The sequence below is a fragment of the Barbus barbus genome, assembly GCF_936440315.1.
Source record: "Barbus barbus genome assembly, chromosome: 8".
NCBI classification, from domain to species: Eukaryota; Metazoa; Chordata; class Actinopteri; order Cypriniformes; family Cyprinidae; genus Barbus; species Barbus barbus.
The window spans coordinates 2,874,057-2,894,241 of NC_136736.1; the positions used below are offsets into that span (position 1 = coordinate 2,874,057).

At 37.1% G+C, this 20,185-nt stretch overlaps 1 protein-coding gene across 1 annotated transcript; it reads right to left on the reverse strand.

Moving 5' to 3' along the window:
• Positions 1–7,189: 7,189 nt before the first annotated feature.
• LOC306873395 (RING finger protein 150-like) lies at positions 7,190–19,996 on the reverse strand. Its single transcript, XM_079422657.1, has 7 exons — positions 19,292–19,996; positions 15,763–16,013; positions 15,575–15,646; positions 12,666–12,748; positions 10,887–10,983; positions 10,591–10,801; positions 7,190–8,687 (listed from the first exon to the last, which is right to left on the reverse strand). The coding sequence occupies exons 1-7, from the start codon at positions 19,743–19,745 to the stop codon at positions 8,569–8,571; spliced, it is 1,287 nt and encodes a 428-aa protein (XP_079278783.1). The 5' UTR covers positions 19,746–19,996; the 3' UTR covers positions 7,190–8,568.
• Between the last annotated feature and the right edge of the window lie 189 nt (positions 19,997–20,185).

The following is a 20,185-nucleotide window of genomic DNA, read 5'->3' on the forward strand; positions in this document are numbered from 1 at the left end:
TGAATAAATATATAAATCCATAAATCCATTGATGTATGGTTTGTTAGGATAAGACAATATTTGGCCGAGATACAACTGTTCTAACATCTGGAATCTGAGGGTGCAAAAAAAAATCTAAATATTGAGAAATTCGCCTTTAAAGTTGTCCAAATTAAGTTCTTAGCAATGCATATTACTAATCAGAAATGAAGTTTTGATATATTTACAGTAGGAAATTTACTAAATATCTTCATGGAACATGATCTTTACTTAATGTCCTAATGATTTTTGGCATAAAAGAAAAATCAATAATTTTGACCCATTTATGTATTTTTGGCTTTTGCTACAAATATACCCGTGCTACTTAACACACATATTTTTAATATATGACATTTGTAAACAATTATTTTTAAATTTGTTTATTGTAATTTATTTTCACACATTTTGTATATACTTTAATTACAACTTCAGATGTTATTTTATGTTTGTGCTTTGGAAATTAATCTTTATCCCTAATTATGCCTAATATTTAGCTTTTTAGGCTCATTTTGAGCAGAAAGTATGTGCATTCTGCAAACATTGCAAGTGTAATTGTTGAGGTGGATGTTTTATTTTATTCATTCTGAGATGAGCATTCACTCACATGATTGAGTTAAGATATGATTGTGCTTTACTGTCAAAAGTAAAGACAGACAGCATTCATCCCCAGGTCTCTTATTATCTTCACCTCTCATCCGTTGTTATGATGGAAACATCTTCGAGCGGCGGTTGTTCGGTTGACACTGCTTTGTCGTTGTGTTTAATGGTTTCCCGCAGCAGATTTCAGCTGGCTGACACAAATGAAGATCCATACGGCACGTTTAAGAGTCCAGTCTGTCATCTTTATGTTAACTGTTGCTTGGAAACAGCAGCATTTCTGTGCTGATGAAAAGCATTAGAGGAAGACAAATGACAGTTATGCAACTGTGCAGTCGTTAAAGGTGAGGCACGTCATTTCTGTGCCTTGAAATAAAATGACAAGATTAACTAGATTTACACAGGTGTTTCTTCTCTGTGTTCTTGGCTGAAAAACATTTATGTAAAATACAAGCCGAATTCTGGAAATGTTGGGATGTTTTTTAAATTTGAATAAAATGAAAACTAAAAGACTTTCAAATCACACGAGCCAATATTTTATTCACAACAGAACATAGAGAACATAACTAATGTTTAAACGGAGAAATTGTACACTTTTATGAGCTTTTATTTCCACTAAATGAGCTCATTTCAAATTTGATACCTGCTACAGGTCTCAGAAAAGTTGCCACGGGGGCAACAAAGGGCTGAAAAAGCAAGACATTTTGAAAATATTCAGCTGGGAGAACATCTAGCAACTAATTAAGTTAATTGACATCAGGTCTGTAACATGATTAGCTATAAAAGGGATGTCTTAGAGAGGCAGAGTCTCTCAGAAGTAAAGATGGGCAGAGGCTCTACAATCTGTGAAAGAGTGCGTTAAAAGATTGTAGGATACTTTAAAAACAACGTTCCTCAACGTCAAATTGCAAAGGCTTGTCAAATTGCATCATCTACAGTGCATAACATCATCAAAAGATTCAGAGAAACTGGAGAAATGTCTGTGCGTAAGGGACAAGGCCGAAGACCTTTGTTGGATGCCCGTGGTTTTCGGGCCCTCAGACAACACTGCATCACTCATCAGCATGATTCTGTCATTGACTTTACTGAATGGCTACTTCCAGAAACCACTGTCGGTAAACAAAATCCGCCGTGCCATCTGCAGATGCCAACTAAAGCTCTATCATGCAGAAAGGAAACTATATGTGAACATGGTCCAGAAGCGCCGTCATGTCCTGTGGGACAAGGCTCATTTAAAATGGACTGTTTCAAAGTGGAAAAGTGGTCAGACGAGTCCAAATTTGACATTTGTTGGAAATCACGGACGCCGTGTTCCCCGGGCTAAAAAGGAGGGAGAACTTCCAGCGTGTCATCAGCGTTCAGTTCAAAAGCCAACATTTGGCGCATCATTAAACGAAAAATACGTCAAAGACGACCACAAACTCTTCAGTAGCTGAAAACCTATATCTATACCTCGATGCCCAGACGTCTTCAAACGGTTTTGAAAAGAAGAGGAGATGCTACACCATGGTAAACATTCCCCCGTCCCAATTATTTTGAGACCTGTAGCAGCAGAGGCGGACAAAGTACTCCATTACTTGAGTGAAAGTACAGATACTGCTGGTCAAATATTACTCCATTACAAGTTTTTTCAGGTTTTTACTTAAGTAAAAATACACAAGTACTTAAGTACCAAAAGACAATTTCATTTTTTATGTCAATGCACTGTTTTATTATTGTAGTATGTAATACTCGCAATACCTCTGAAACAACTTACTATGCATCACACCTACTGACTAAACTGACTAGCTTGTAGTATCTTTGGAATAAAGAGTTTTTAGAAAGTTAAAAACCTATGGGGTAAAAAACAAAACAATAAAAATTATTATTTAACACCCCTACCCTCCGCCACAAAAGCCGGATGGTAGTGATCTCACACGGCTCTGACAGTGTGTGCACACATCTATGAGTAGCCAATCATCCACATTTGAACAGAGTGGACAGTGAAATCCTGTAAATACAGAGGGATAAGGAAGAAAAAAGAAAAAATCAAGCCTGCTTTAAAACCCAGCAACACAAGTGTAGCTGTATAACTTTACGACAGCAACACTGCTTTAACAAAAATAAAAAAAATGCTAATTGCTCTCGCAGTACTATGATGTCACACACAGAAGAGTCTGTGCAGCGCTGCTTCAAGTCCAACACCTCTATTGTGTTTTATTAGGAGACGCACTTCTCTGGCTTTATAGGTAATATTTTCACATACACAATTTAGCAAAATCATACAATATTTTATCTAATATATACCACAATATTAACTACTTATTATTGAATTGTTGTAAATAAATATCACATTTGCTACTAGTCAGTGTTCAAAAAATGCTGGGATATCACTTCATGTAGAGTAATTACCGATAAACTGTCTGAAAAAAGAAAGCCACATTTTGGAGAAGAAAAAATAAAAATCACCCACTGACTTTCAAAGCTACTACGTAGTAACGACTTTCTACTTCGAAGACATTGACAGAAATGTAATGGAGTGAAAAGTACAATATTTGTCTTTCAAATGTAGTGAAGTTAAAGTCATAAGTTTCCAGAAAAACTAATACTCAAGTAAATGTACTTAGTTACTGTCCGCCTCTGTGTAGCAGGCATCAAATTTGAAATGAGCTCATTTTGTGCATAACATTGTAAAATTTCATTTGTTTTGTTATCTATGTTCTATTGTGAATAAAATATTGGATCATGTGACTCGAAATTCTTTTAGTTTTCATTTTATTCAAATTTCAAAAACGTCCCAACATTTCCGGAATTCAGGTTGTAATTTTACAGAAGCCATATTCAGCTTCTTTAAAAAATATATACATTTAATAGAGAAGTAAAACTACGGAAGCGTATTGCATTCACTTGAGGAAAAAAAAATCTACTCTGTTTTTCTGAATTAACGAGTTAATTATCTCAGAATTACGAGATAATTTTTAATGAAAAAAAGTTTTTGCTCTGTTTTTCTGAATTAATGACTTAATTATCTCGTAATTCTGAGATAATTAAGTCATTAATTCAGAAAAACAGAGCAAAAACTTTTTTTTCTTTAAAAATGATTTCGTAATTCTGATATAATTAAGTCATTAATTCAGAAAAACAGAGCAAAAACTTTTTTTTCTTTAAAAATGATCTCGTAATTCTGAGATAATTAAGTCGTTAATTCAGAAAAACAGAGTAGATTTTTTTTCCTCAAGTGAATGCAATACGCTTCCGTATAAAACCACTTGACTTTAGATATTTGATTAAATATTGTACCTGTATCTTGTATACATTACAGAAGTCTCTTCTGCTCATGAAGTGTGCATTTATTTGATCAAAAATACAGTAAAAACAGTCAAATATTTATACAATTTAAAATAACTGTTTCCTACTGTAATATATCGTAAACTGTCATTTATTCCTGTGATCAAAGCTGAATTTACAGCATCATTACTCCAGTCTTCTGGCTCACTAGCAGCATTAAACAGATCGTACTTCCTCACAAACAAGATAAAGTGCTTTCATGAACACGTTTAACTGGCCACAAACAAGAAGTAAGAATACAATTTCTTTAACTTGTAAAACATGGAAGTGGTAAATATTGAGAAATTGTGCAATAGGTGAACAGAGACGGACGCCAGACGGTCACAGAGTGCTGTGGCCAGCATTAAATATCAAATCTGTTTTTAAGGTATAGGAGCGTGGCAATTAAATATTACAATTATGATTTTATTGCACTGAAAAAAAGCTAATTGATTTACTGCAAAAACCACGAAAGACATTTGGTTCAAATTCAGGGAGGTTATCAACCAAATGCTAATTGTATCACGTGTCTGTGCAAATCACACACAGCAGCCTGGATAGCATCCAATCATTTCACAAGAAAACTGATATGCATATAAACAATGTGCTTGATACAGCTATCAGGTCCAGTGCATGACATAAACATTGAAACAGACAAACACTCGTGTCTACAACAGCACACACACATACTACTTCCTTTAAAGGGGAATATCACCTTGATGCAAACATACTGCAAAATGTAGATCTCAACACTTTTTGATGAATCTATCCAAATGCTCATGTTTATATATGTGGGTGGTGATGGCGCAGTGGATAAGACACATGCCTTTGGTGTGAGAGACCCGGGTTCGAATCCACTGTGAGACACCAATGTGTCCCTGAGCAAGACACTTAACCCCTAGTTGCTCCAGAGGCGTGCGACCTCTGACATACATAGCAATTGTAAGTCGCTTTGGATAAAAGCGTCAGCTAAATGAATAAATGTAAATGTAAATGTATATATGAAGAGGGCGTTTACATCGTCTTAAAGGCACAGCACGGAAATATTGCAAATGAATTTCCCAAGGAGAAAAAATAAATAAATGCAAAATATGACCCCTTTAAAGGATTCACAAAATTATTCCTATAGACATTCCAGACAGATGACTTCAAACAATGATAACATACTGGGCCCAATTCACAAAACATTCTAAAGAATATAATTCTTCTTAACTTAAGAGAAAAAAATTTTAGAAAATTTTGAATTCCCAAAAAACGTCTTTTTTTTCTTGTTACAAACTCCGATCAAGCCTATGGCAATGACAATAACATGCTTTTTCAGATAAGAACGTCTGAAGATTTTTTAAATAATTAATTGCACATTTTTTAACACAATTACAAACTTTATCATTAGAATTTTCATAGTTTTTTCAAGAACTGCTAATTTGTCAACATTTTACAAACTTAGAATTTATCTCTACTATTTTCAAGTTTTTCAAGAATTGCAAATTATTTTCAACATTCTTGTCGTCTTAGACTTCATCATTAGAATTTTCACAAACAGTTTCAAGAATTGCACGTTTTTTAACATTCTTATGTACTTAGAATTTTCATTCATTTTTTCCAAGAATTGCACTTTTTTAACATTCTTATGAACTTCTTAGAATTGATCATTAACATGTTAGGATTTTTTCTCAAGAATTGCACATTTTTCAACATTCCTACAAACTTCTTAGAATTTATAAGAACATTTGTAACTTTTTTCTTAAGATTTGAGTGAATCCAGCCCACTGTCATATAGTGTTACAATGATTAAATAAGCACCAAATCACACGTGCTTAATCATCTAATCTTATCAAATTCCTCAAAACATCACATGCTAGACTAAAGTGACGATAATATCTGCAGATCTCAGGGAAATCTCATGTGCTTTTTGGCTGACAGATGCAAATAACACTGCACAAGCCTTTACGTTAAATATGACTGAGTTTGAATATCAGGATCACAGACCCCAGCGCTGTCCTCAACAACAAGACCATTCAGTACAAACGCACAGGTCACGCGACATCCACCTGTCCTAACATAACGAGCATATGCAGACATATCCAGCAGTGTGTGGAAATTAAACAATGAAGCTTTGGTGTACTGAACATTCACCAGGCCGACCCGCTGCAGCAGTGCATTCTGGGTATAAGCGCGTTTAACTGGGGAAGTGCAGAAAAAAAAATATTGAAACATTAAAACAAAATACCTAATTAAATGACTAATAATTCATAATAATATAATTTTAATGAATAATTTGTAAAATAATATCAAATATTTGAAGTTGGCAGATACACCGACACAGTCTGTATTCAACATCGACACGCTACATATGATCACTATATACACTGGAAAGCTATTTAGTGAAATAATAATAATTCTAACTATTTAAAAGGGGTGTTGTTTATCTTCATATGTGTCCTTTGTTTGTTTTTGGCTTTTCTCTTTTTTAGAAAAATAAACCGTTTGATATCAAAATAACCAGACAATAGTCTTTCACGTTCGTATTGTGCATGATAAAAAGCAAGCGGTCATATCAAACAGGCCTGTTAGACCTTCTGCAAAAGTATCGTGAGCTGTTTAAATGGTATTTTTTACTACCGTCCTGTAAAAGATATGTGCAATTTCTGCAGCAACCAAACAGGGGTGGGTTTCCCAAAAGCAACTATGCTCGCAAGTTCCGTTATTACCAATAGAGTTCAATGGAACTAACGACCATAGTTAACTAACGATGCTTTTGGGATAGGCACCCCAGAACAGCAAAAACTATTCTGTTAGTTCGGCCGTTTTTTGGTCGTCTTCCATTGTTTGGACAAACCTGATGTTCGGATCAATTCAGCTGCTCAGACTGAAATTCTGTTTGATGTTGTAATAATTACCCACTTTACTTTTAGTTAGCACTAAAGCAATCATGTCCGCGAATAGAATGCAGAAATCCTAGATAAACCTAAATTTACAAATGTTTTACGATTCTTTATATTGAAATCCAACCCAACAATTCCTCTTAAAAATAGAAACAGCCTCTGAAGATGTTAACTCAGCACATCCATGCCAGAGAATTTTACAAAAATGTCCACATGCACACTGCAGGGTTTAGGAAGTGACAAGTGCTGGAGTGAATCACGAATCTGGACTCAGACTGTCTTCATAATGGAACACTAGCTCAGTGCATACTGAAAACCGTATGCACTACATACTGACAAATGTTTATAAATATAGCATGTGAAAAAGATTACTACAATTCTGTCAAATGAAAGAGTGGCATCCATCATTTTATATAAACAAAACATTCATTTAACAATATTGAGTAAATGTAGTGTAAAATATCTTAAACTTCATCAACATTGACAATCCAAGCCTCTGGAATCAGTTCTTGTCCATTTTAGTATGGACTACAATCAAATAATTAATACATTTAATTTTTTCATTGTTTTTAAATAAAAATGCTTTTTGATATTAAAATCATAATATCAATCATACATAGCACAGTGGGATACCGTAATGCATGCAGTGTGCTCTATATTATATTTTCACAAATTCATAATATTCACAATTTTTTGCTTTCAATATTAAGTCAGGAGGATTCTGATTGGCTGTCAATGTTTTATCACTTATGAAACCAAAAATATATCTATATATACAAAAAAAGGAAAATATCCAAGGATGATATTGTGCTATTCTCATAAAATTACCACTCATTATATTTTTACTTAAGATTATGATTTTATATTTTGACAATGAATTGCAATAGAAACTTAATTATACAATTAAAATGTATGTAAAAAATGCCTTATGTGCAATTTAAATGGTTATATATGACTCAGCTTTTGTTTGACTGTTGCATATTCACTAAATTTGTTTAAATTATTCAATTAAATTTTATTAAATTCAATAAAAACGAAAAAGAGACGGATCATCTCAAGGAGCTTTCCCTTTAATAAATTCAGTTTAATCGAAACTTAAAGTGTTCAGTTTTCAACTAAATGAAAACCTAAATTTGGTTTCAGGCCTTCTGTAAATAATTCATTTTGGTACATCACTGATAGTTATCATTTTGCGTGTGAATGGGCCTTTATTTATTTTTGACATTCCACATTGTAATTAATTTCCAAGCTATGACATGCATACACCTTTGAGTATGACATGAAAATTTAATCGTCACTTGAATTGGGTTGAATTTGAATGCAGTTGTCACTGTATTTCGCAGCGTGCATGTGGCCTAGCGGAACAGATGACAGCACTTAGCCAAGACAAAATGAGCGGAAAGTATCTGCGTTTATGGCATTTGAACTGCTGGTTAGAGCACATAACCGCTTTAGACACTCAAAGCAAATTTATGCATTACCTATATTCATTTTGGAATATCCTGGTGTATACTGGCAGTGATCCCATAGGGAATTTGAAACAGTAAAAATGTTCGTAGGACCATGTGGCTTTTCCAGTCTGGTAACACAAGCTGGGGACAGAAGACATTGAGTGCAATACAGCCAGAGGAAGAGGACAAGCGAGCCATTTTTTTTTGCGGTGATGGCGACCGTGAGGTCAAAAAAGGAGGTTGCACACCTGTGCTGCCTTTGCTCGTGTTCTTTTATTGTCCCGCTGCGGTCCTGCTCCGTTTATGGCACTTCAAGACTTCCCGTCGTCCTGTTCTGGATCGGACTGCAGTTCAACGTCAGACAGGATGAGCTCCACTGGCATGATGAGTGAGGTGTCTGAATCAGTGCTCATGGACGGCTGGTGCTCACCTGAAACAACAAAAAACATTCAGGACGTATGTGAGAACCAATGCTGTTTTAACACCAAACCTGGTGAGAGGTGTCGTTTTTGAATTGGAATGAAAACGTTAACAAGATTTGTATGGAAGTTTGTTTCTGCCATGGAATAAAAAATTACAATTACGCCATTTAAATGGTCAGATATAAATTCTGAGAAAAAAAGTCTGAAATTCTGAGCTAAAAACTGAATTTTGAGAAAAAGTCAAGAGTGCATGATTTTAACTCAGATGTGCGAGATATGAACTCGCAAGTTTGAGAAAAGGTCAGAAGTGTGAAATATAAACCCAGAATTGTGCTATGAATTTGCTATTTTGAGAAAAAAAATTGCGAGATAACTCAATTTTGAGAATAAGTCATAATTGCGAGATATGTTACAAGATATGAACTTGCGAGTTCATATCTCACACATCGGAGTTAAAATCTTGCAATTCTGAATTTTTCCTAAAAATTGCAAGATTTAAACTCAGGTGTGCTAGACATGAACTCGCAAGTTTGAGAAAAAAAAGTCAGAATTGTGAGATATAAACTAAGAATTGCAAGATATAAACTCGTAATTTTGAGAAAAAAAGTCAGAATAATGAGATATAAACTTGTAATTTTCAGAAAAAGTCCAGAATTGCCTACGAACTCGCAATTTGGAGACAAAAGTGAGAAATGCGAGAAAAAAAAACAAATTTTTGAGGAAAAAGTAAACTCAAAATTGCAGGTCATAAAATTGCCATTTTTGACAAAAAAGCCAGAATTGAAAGATTTAAACTCTAAATTGCCTTTTTTTTCTGTGAAATAAAGCTGCAATTAATGTTTTTCAGAGATTTCAGAGCTCCGGTTGAAGAAAAAATGGCTTGGAACAGACACTTTGTTCTGTCTTATTGTTCTGTCTGGAGTTTGACAGGCTCTTATCTACAGTGAGTGGTAGCAGACCGAAGCAACAAATCTTGTCTCATAAGCTAACAAAAGGCCTGATACAGCCTACAGAAGCAGCACAGGATCAGAGTAGAGCTGCGATGGAGAACCAGGACAGGCTGTGCTTTTATTTGCTGCGGTACCAAAAAAAACGACCTAAATATGTGAGAGCTGAAAGCAGATGACATGCAAGATCACTGGAACAGACAAAAAGAATCAAATCCACATTCAAGAGATGTGTAGGTTAATGTGAGAGAGGGGAATTTCACACTGGGACTACAATTTCTTTTATATTTGTTCTTTCTAAGCATTTCTTATACAGATCCTTTCATTATGTGGAAATTTTTTTATTAGGATATTTCTTTCATTTTGATGGATTCCTCTTTTGAGTTTCATTTTATAAATAACTAAAACCCCCACAGAAATAAGAAAGTGAAGTTCCACATATTGTTCCCACTTCTCTGAAACAATGAATTTCTGTACAACTGTAAGGACGTTTAAAATTAAAAAAATAGCAATTCCACAACCAGAAAAATACATATTCAATATGAAAATGACCATTGATTGCATGAACTCCAGCCCTGGAAATCACCATTTTAAAATTCCCTAATTGCTACTGAAAATTCAGCTTTGCGTAAAAAAAAAAAATATTTAAATAGAAAAATGATTCAAATTAAAATGATTTAAAATAATAATATTGCGCAATATTAATGCACGAAATCAAATGCAGCCTTGGTGAGAAAAAGGACTTCTTTCAAAAACTAATTAACATCTTACGGACCCCAAACATGTCAGCATGACAGTTATTCAATATTCATAAATTATTTAGATGTTATACATTACTTTTATTTTTCTTATTTTCATAAAATACCTCGAGAAAAGATAAACTTCTTTTCCCAACTAAAGGTTCATGTCAAGACGAGTTGTTTTCTTGATAATGCAAGTCACATGACGGTTCATCCATACTCACTGCTGGCGATGTGATGGCTCTCTCCAACCTGCGGGAAGGCATCCATCTCGTGGTAAATGTGTGACAGGCCTATTGTTCTGACAGCTGGGTCCAGGACCACCAAGCTCTCGCCCACGGAGACCTCACTAGCACCCGTCACAGGGTTGGAGTGCGGCCCGCTGATGGACATCTCATAATCCGGAGGGATGTCATCAGAACAGTCTGTATTGGGCTGTTTGAACAGCAAATTACAGCGTTATCAAGTGCAAAACAAGGTTACATGCAAAGCTCGTGGATAGAGTAGCTTCTACTCTTACCGGGATGCCCAGGGCCTTAAGGATATTCATTTTGCACATGGGACAGGTTCTGTGGTCCTGTAACCACGGGTCCACACAATTCTTATGGAAGACATGACTGACAACAACAACACAGTGACATTAAACAGTCAGAGACACATTTACACAAAAACAATGTTCACTGTGTCTAAACATTTTAATTACATTTTTAATGCATTTTAACCTCATTAATATGGATATAGTTTTGGCTATTTTAGCAAATAAATAAATGAATAAATAATAAAAACAAAATAAATTGAACAACAGATCAACTCGTTTTTTTTAATGTCTTTAGATGCCTACAGACTGATTAGTGTTCATTTTTAACCAACTGATAAGTAGAAATTTTTCATTTTGGCTTTTTGACTCAATAATTACACTGAACAAAATTATAAACGCAGTACTTTTGTTTTTGCCCCCATTTTTCATGAGCTGAACTCAAAGATCTAAGGCTTTTTCTATGTACACAAAAGGCCTATTTCTCTCAAATATTGTTCACAAATCTGTGTAAATCTGTGTTAGTGAGCACTTCTCCTTTACCTCATCTGCATGCTCGTCGTCCTCATCGGGGTCTCGACCTGACTACAGTTCGTCGTCGTAACCGACTTGAGTGGGCAAATGCTCACATTCGATGGCGTCTGGCACTTTGGAGAGGTGTTCTCTTCACGGATGAATCCTAGTTTTCACTGCACAGGGCAGATGGCAGACAGCGTGTATGGCGTCGTGTGGGTGAGCGGTTTGCTGATGTCAACGTTGTGGATCAGGTGGTCCATGGTGGCGGTGGGGTTATGGTATGGGCAGGCGTATGTTATGGACAACGAACACAGGTGCATTTTATTGATGGCATTTTGAATGCACAGCGATACCGTGACGAGATCCTGAGGCCCATTGTTGTGCCATTCATCCACGACCATCACCTCATGTTGCAACATGATAATGCACGGCCCCATGTTGCAAGGATCTGTACACAATTCCTGGAAGCTGAAAACATCTCAGTTCTTGCATGGCCAGCATACTCACTGGACATCAGCGTATACGACAGCGTGTTCCAGTTCCTGCCAAAATCCAGCAACTTCGTGGACAACCTGATCAACTCGATGCGAAGGAGATGTGTTGCACTGCGTGAGGAAAATGGTGGTCACACCAGATACTGACTGGTTTTCGACCCCCCCGGACCCCCCCAATACAGTAAAACTGCACATTTTAAAGTGGCCTTTTATTGTGGCCAGCCTAAGGCACATCTGTGCAATAATCATGCCGTCTAATCTTGATATGCCACACCTGTGAGGTGGATGGATTATCTCGGCAAAGGAGAAGTGCTCACTAACACAGATTTAGACAGATTTGTTAACAATATTTGAGAGAAATAGGACTTTTGTGTACATAGAAATAGTCTTTGATCTTTGAGTTCAGCTCATGAAAAACAGCATTTTCTTTGCTTATAAATGAAGTGATCTATTTTCATCCAGTGTAGACATAATGTAAGCAATGCTTCAGGAAGGAGGCATTTGATTCATACTGATGCTGCACTATTGGGAAAAAAAGAAATGAAGTTTCACTCTCACAGATTAAAACTGAATGGCTTTAGAGGAAGAGCTCATTGAGTGCAATAGTTTTAGGTTGAACTTCAATACGACAGTAACACTAACTTTACTAATGATGACTTATTTACAGTTTTAAGCCTTCTATTTCTCTGAGAATCAGAATTCAGAATTTCAAACTACTTTGCAGAAGCCTTGTAATGTTTGTGTGAAATCTTACCGACATGGCAGTATCCTGACAACATCATTAGGTTTGTAGTCTTCGATACACACAGCGCAGTTATCAAAGTCAGACTCGGTTTCCTAGAAACAGCGGGTCAATAAATAATGTTGTGAGAAACCACGTGTGTGTGTGTACACTTCCATGAGATCTCCATTAGAGCTAAAGCAGCAGACAGGAACATAAAGTCATAAAACACACATAATGAGATTGAATCACAGACAGCTGTTAAAGGACACCAATAAGATATCACACATTTTGAACATTTATAACATTTCCTCTTCAAAAAGTGACACTTTGAATTTAGAATCAGAACAATCCATTTTACACTTACTCAAAATCTGAGGTCAGTATGATTTTTTTTTCTTTTGCAAGAAATTAATACTTTTATTCAGCAAGGATGCATTAAACCAAATCTACTAATCTATTTCAAATAAATGCTATTTGTAACTTTCTTTTCATCAAAGGATTTGAAAAATGCATCACAGTTTCCACAAAAATATGAAGCAATGTTTTCAACATTGATAATAATAATAAATGCATCAAATCAGCATATTAGAATGATCTCTGAAGGATCATGTGACACTGAAGACTCCGAAAATTCAGCTTTGATCACAGAAATAAATTACATTTTAACAGCAATAACAGCAATGCCACCCTCCCTGACGAACTGAACAACTTTTATGCTCGCTTTGATCGTGGAAACACAGAACCACCCATCAAAGCTGAGCTCACAACTGACGACCTGCCGCTCACACTTTCCACCAGTGACGTGTGCGCTACCTTGCGTAAGGTGAACTCACACAAAGCTGCCGGCCCTGATGGCATCCCTGGCCGAGTGCTTAGGGCCTGTGCAGAACAGCTGGCTGAGGTCTTCACCAACATTTTCAACCTCTCTTTGGCCCAAGCCATTGTTCCCAACTGCTTCAAAACAGCCACCATTGTACCTGTACCAAAACATACTGGTGCAGCGGCCCTCAATGACTTCCGACCAGTTGCTCTTACTCCCATCATTGCAAAATGTTTTGAGAGGCTGGTTCTTTCCCACCTGAAAACATGCTTGCCCCCAACACTGGACCCATACCAGTTCGCCTACAAATACAACAGGTCGACTGAGGATGCCATTGCCTCAGCTCTCCACTCTGCCCTGACGCACCTAGACAGAACCAACACATATGTCAGGATGCTATTCATTGATTTCAGTTCCGCCTTCAATACAGTGATCCCATCCACACTGATCTCCAAGCTCACCGATCTTGGCATCAGCCCCTCCCTCTGTAACTGGACCCTGGACTTTCTCACCAACAGACCACAGTCAGTTAGGATCAATAACCACACCTCCTCCGTCCTCACCCTAAACACTGGAGTACCACAGGGCTGTGTGCTGAGCCCAATCCTCTTCTCCCTTTTCACCCACGACTGCATACCTGTATATGGCTCTAACTCTATAATCAAGTTTGCAGATGACACCACGGTGGTAGGCCTGATCAGCGACAATGATGAGACAGCCTACAGGGATGAGGTCCAGCATCTAGCAATGTGGTGTGCCAACAACAACCTTGCACTCAACACCCAGAAGACCAAAGAGCTGATTGTAGACCACCGGCGGACTAAGAAGGACCACACACACACTCCCATCTACATTGATGGGGCCGAAGTGGAGCACGTGGCGAGCTTCAAGTTTCTTGGTGTCCATCTCTCTGAGGATCTCTCCTGGACCCTCAATACCTCCACCCTGATCAAAAAGGCACGACAGCGCCTTTACTTCCTTAGGAAATTAAGGGAAGCTCACCTGTCCCCCCACATCCTGCTGAACTTTTACCGTTGCACTGTTGAAAGCATACTCACAAACTGCATCACAGTGTGGTACGGCAACTGCACTGTTTCGGACCAGAAAGCCCTCCAGCGGGTGGTAAAAACTGCCCAATACACCACTGGTGTCGTGCTACCCTCCATCAAAGACATTTACCACAAACGCTGCCTAAGGAGAGCAAAAAGTATCATCAAAGACTCCTCTCACCCCAGTCACAAACTGTTCACTCCTCTCCCATCTGGGAGACGTTATAGGAGTCTTCGCTGTTGCACCAACAGACTCAGGAACAGTTTCTTTCCCTCAGCTGTCAGCCTACTGAACTCCAATCTCAGGCGCTGAACACTACACCCAAGATGGACCACCTAATGGTTTAAAAAAAAAAAAAAAAACTGCACTGTTCAACAACCTGTCTGCACTCCTCACTCACAATGTTTTTTATTTCCTGCTATTTGCACATTCCTGATATTTGCACATTCCCTTGCACATTTCTACCTCCGGATGCCGTGAAGGTCATTGGCCATACATATGCTACTTACATACCTCTCTTTATAATGCACCTTCTGTTTATATTTCCTTGCAACCTAAATCGTATGTACAGTCATTTGCACTGAGCTAGTCTCTCCCCATCTACCTCATAACTTACACTATATGTCATAAAACAATGTATATACAAATTTTTTTTATTTATCTATTTATAAACCTGTTATTTGCACTTCTGGTTAGATGCTAACTGCATTTCATTGGCTCTGTACTTGTACTCTGCACAGTGACAATAAAGTTGAATCTAATCTAATCTAATCTAATATTATTATAGTAAACAGTTATTTTAAATTGTAATATTATTTCACATTATGACTTTTTTCCCCTTTTTTTAATCAAATAAATGCAGCCTTGGTGAGAAGAAGACACTTCTTTATAAAAAAAATTACAAATTCTATATTATTCCAAACTTTTGAACAACTGTATAATAAAAGCTGCCTGGCCAGTTAATAAGGATGTGTTTTTGCCTCAATGAATTGCTTAAAACATTTCACAATACTCAAATACCAAGACATCTGCCAAAAAAAACCCCCAAAGAACACAAAACGAACCGAACCTTGTCACCCTTCCTGATGGTCCGCACTTGTAACTTGCTCATGGCCTTTTTTGCAGCATCGCCCAATCGCCTCTGCAAAAGACAAGAAACATGCTACACTGAACTTTTGGATTTCTGATTTTTCTTTGCTGTCTTAATGCATGTGTAAAATGAATGTTGTGTAAAATACAAGCGTGCCTGTACAGCACCTGGGTGCGGTCGCGTGCGTTGGCGTAGCGGAAGCGCTGGATGTAGTAGAAGACCAGCCAGGCCAGAGAGATGATCATCAGGACGATGAAGGAGATGGAGACGAACACCACGGAGGTGCGGCTGACGTATTTCTGCAGGTTGCGTGTGCCGATGGTGATGTGCATGGCCACGGTTATGTTCTTCTCCAGCAGGGCCACGATCTCACGACCTTTGGGCTCAGGAATCATGATCGCCACCACATCGCCGGTACCTAAACCAATGATGATGGGTTCAGTTCTCAAATGATTGACGCAGATGACATACTTCACCAGCAGACTTCACACTTTCAACTGACCAATGTAAAAACACACAGACTGTCAGCAATTCACAGCGAGTTGTTCTTGATCTCTAGAAATCTCTGGAAAAGCCTTCGCTTCCATTCCCGGAACAGATCTGCAAAGTTGATGTAACTAAACCCAGAGAACAAACACACAGGCCGGTCACATCTTCCTTTAAACTGATAACATTAACAAGACATACTTCATTTAGATTGGATTCGGCTTCATTGAGTCACAGAAAATGAAGAAACAGAATAAATAAAAGGAAATTGATCTTTGTGTATGTTATAAAGGGTATTTCCTAAAACTAATATTTTATATTTAATAAAGTCTGATATTTTCAAGTGATTTTATTTTAAGATGTTATTATTTATATACTATTGTAGTATTTATTCATTTATATTTAGAGATTGTATTTATTTTTATATTTTCAGTTTTCATTTTAATTTTAGTTTAAGGCTTTTATATGCATATTTTTTTTAATTCCATGTAGATTTATTATTTTTATTTCTGTTTTAATTTTTGTCATCTTAGTGCTTCAACTTCTTTTATTTCACATAGTTGCCAAGAACACATTCCTTTTTATTATTATTATTATTATTATTGTTTTCACATTTTTTAAGTTTAAGTCTAACATTTATATTTTATTTTATTTCAGTTAACAAAAATATTTTTAATAGAATAATCAGACTTCCTTCAAAAATGAACAAACTAACAACAACAAATAGGATCATTTTAATATATTTCAAAAACGACCCTCCTAGAAAAAGGAATAAATAAACAAACAAAAATAATAAATACATACTACAACTACAAAAAAAAAAATCTAGCGAAAAAAAAAAAAAAAAACAGTTTTTCTAAATAATTTGTAAAACTGCACTAGAATTTCAAAGTAGTTCATGTTTCAGTTGAACTTAATTTTAAGCAGTACATTTAAAAAGAACACATTTTTGTTTGTTGTTATATATTTAATTGATTTCGCATTTAAACTATTTAGTGTGTTTTGCTCATTTCAAGAGGGGCAGTTTTCCATCATCTGATGTTTATCATTTGAACATGAAGACTTCACACATCTCAGCTAAGCTCTGGGCTTCAGACATTCTGGACTCTGAACTTCCACTTTGCATCTGAGAAAGCCAGTTACTTCATCCTCCAAATTAGCAATGTGGACTGAGCTGTAATGCAGCCAGATGGTGTATTTTATTGTATTTAAGTCGAGGTCTTCACTGGGGATATGTCCCTGGGGCTCATCCACGATCAGGGAGACATCATCTCCCAGTGCCGATTCCCACAACAACAACACTGTAAAACCCCAGGCCAATGTCTGGTCCCTCCTCATGCACATTTCCATTGCTCAATGTCAACAAAGAAACCAAAACTAACCCCTTGAAGAATGCATGTGACCAGTGCTGAGCACCAGCCCGCTCCATTTACAAACAAGGAACTTGCTGAGCGCTGGATTTGAGAGATGAATCACTGCGCTGCCGAGTTCAGGATACAGGAGCCTGTGATTAATGTTAAACACAACCCTTTTTTCTGGAGCTTCATCTCAATAACAACATGATAGCAGCAGGTCAGAGGTCAAAACTATGCAAGAATGTAGTCAGTTTCAGACTCTGACCCACATCAACCCTTAAATGATAAACATTTTAACAATTTAGAGGCTAAATAGAGAGATTAAATGGATAGTTCACCCACAAATTCTGTCATCATTTACTCACCCTCAAGTCATTCCAATCCTGTATGAGTTTCTTTCATCTGTTGAACACAAAAGACAATGTTTTGAAGAATGCTGGTAATCAAATAGTTGATGGTCCCCATTGACTTCCATAGTATTTCTTTAGGGACCATCGACTGTTTGGTTCTTCAAAATATCTTCTTTTGTGTTCAGCAGAAGTTCATTCAAGTTTGGGACAACTTGAGGGTGAGTAAATAATTACAGACTTTTCATTTTTGGATGAACTACACCCAAAAGGGGGTTTCTTGCAATGTAAACAGCAGTAGCAATAAACAGAATAATTTCATTTTGAGAGAACTTTACTGCTTATTATCCAGCATTGCTCATTTCAAAGACTTGTGTAGTGATGAATAAATGACAGAAAAATTGATGGGTGAATTGTCCCTGTAACATTGGAAGAAAAAAAAACAGCAGCTTTAACCAACAGATGCAGAATAATCTATCTAGATACTGCTGCTCTTGTCATGCCTGACTGACTACTAACACTCAAAGACCACAAAGAACTCAAACAAAGGGTCAAGAGACAAGGAAACGGTGGGGAAGTGACAGAGACCGTGAGAACAACAGGCACTCTAGATCAGACACAACAGCATGTTCTGCAAATGCAAGAGAGATTCTTGTGGTTGAAATGGTTTGAGCAATATAACAACTCCCACTGACGTTACCAAACTGTAACATGCACAGACAAGATCTTTTGAGAACATGTTTAAAATGAATAGTCCACCCACAAAAGCAATAAATAAATTAATAAACGAATGGAACCTTATTGTAAAGTGTAACATTTTTTTTTGTTGTTGGTGTGAAATATGATGCAATATGAAAGTAATATTAATGCAAAAATGGTTTTGAAGCAAAAGAGGCTTAATACTTGGCAAAGTATGTAAATAGACCATGCAAATCTAACATCAGGATACAGTGCATGATCGATGTTAACTATTAATAGTGCAAACTGGTCAAGCTTGCATCACACAATATGGATCACTGGCCATAATCACATGTTGGTGCATTTATGTGATATCCTTGTTATACATTAAAGGAATATTTCATTCGAAAAGCAATTCGGTCATTATTTATTCACCCAAATAACCTTCAATAAAAGTTTCTTTATAGTTCACCCAAAAATTATAAGTTGTTCCAAACCTGTATGCATGTCCTTCTTCTGTTGAACACAAAAGACCATTTGAAGAGTGCTAGCAACCAAACAGGTGCCGGTAGCCATTTATTTGCATCACTGTCTACCGTTTGTTTACTCACATTCTTCAAAATATCTTCTTCTTTTGTGCTCAACAGAAGAAAGAAATGCATACAGGTTTGGAACAACTTAAGGAGCACAATTTTCATTTTTAGGCGAACTACCCCCTTGAAGTTGCTCTTATACTCTACAATGAAAGTGGGCTTATAAACTTGGAATACAGTGCACAACTTTAATGGTCAATTAATGAGCAAATGCACAAGAAAAGCATCTCATCTCACCGTGATGTGGCATAGTAATGGTCTCATTGGAGTTGCTGGAGCCCACATTGAAAATGACCACAGCGGATGCATTGAGAGCAGCAGCATGTCTGATCTTCTCCTTGTAGGTGCAGTTTCCTCCGGCTATCAGTGCTATCCATGGGATGCTGGGATGGGGAAGGGGGAATTTAGTGTTACTGTCACACACCTGTCTGTCCTGCAGAAGAGATGGCATAAACACAAAGCCCCTGGCATCTCTTTTGGGTGAGTGCTCCCCATATCTGCCACATTCACTCTTGTCTGTCTTGATTTCAGATGTGACTGGATCCAGGTAAGTGATGTTGACAAAGGCAGTGTACCATTCCTCCTTCTCTGCCACTGTGAAGTCCAGACACAGCAAATGCACAAAGCAAAACGACAGCAGCCATGTAGTCAGGGCAAGACTCCGGCAGGCTTGGGTTAGGGACATTGCCATGTTTACAGAGATGATCCCAAACTAACTGTTTTCACGCTGGGTAGCCTCTTTCTCCAGCCTCTTTTCAGTATATGATTACGGTCCTTGAATACGGCATCACTTGGCAACCCCACAACACAATTAAAGCGTAGTCAGACCGATACATCTACCTGTCCATCGCCGTCGTCCTTTAAAAGTGGCTTATAGATGCAGTCCACCATCAGGACAAGCCACCCAGCAGCATTTGCGCTTGTTGTGACGGTGTCGGATGCGAAGGTTGCCAGATATTAAAACATGGACTGTAGAGGAAAAATGCAGTTGTTGAAGAATATCACAATATACAAAGCTATATTAAGCAATAAGGGACTCAAAGAGCTAAATATCCTTTGATTTATTACTTATCACATTTCGAAAAGAGCAACGTGAAAACTTACCCTGCATCCCAATGTGCATACTATCCA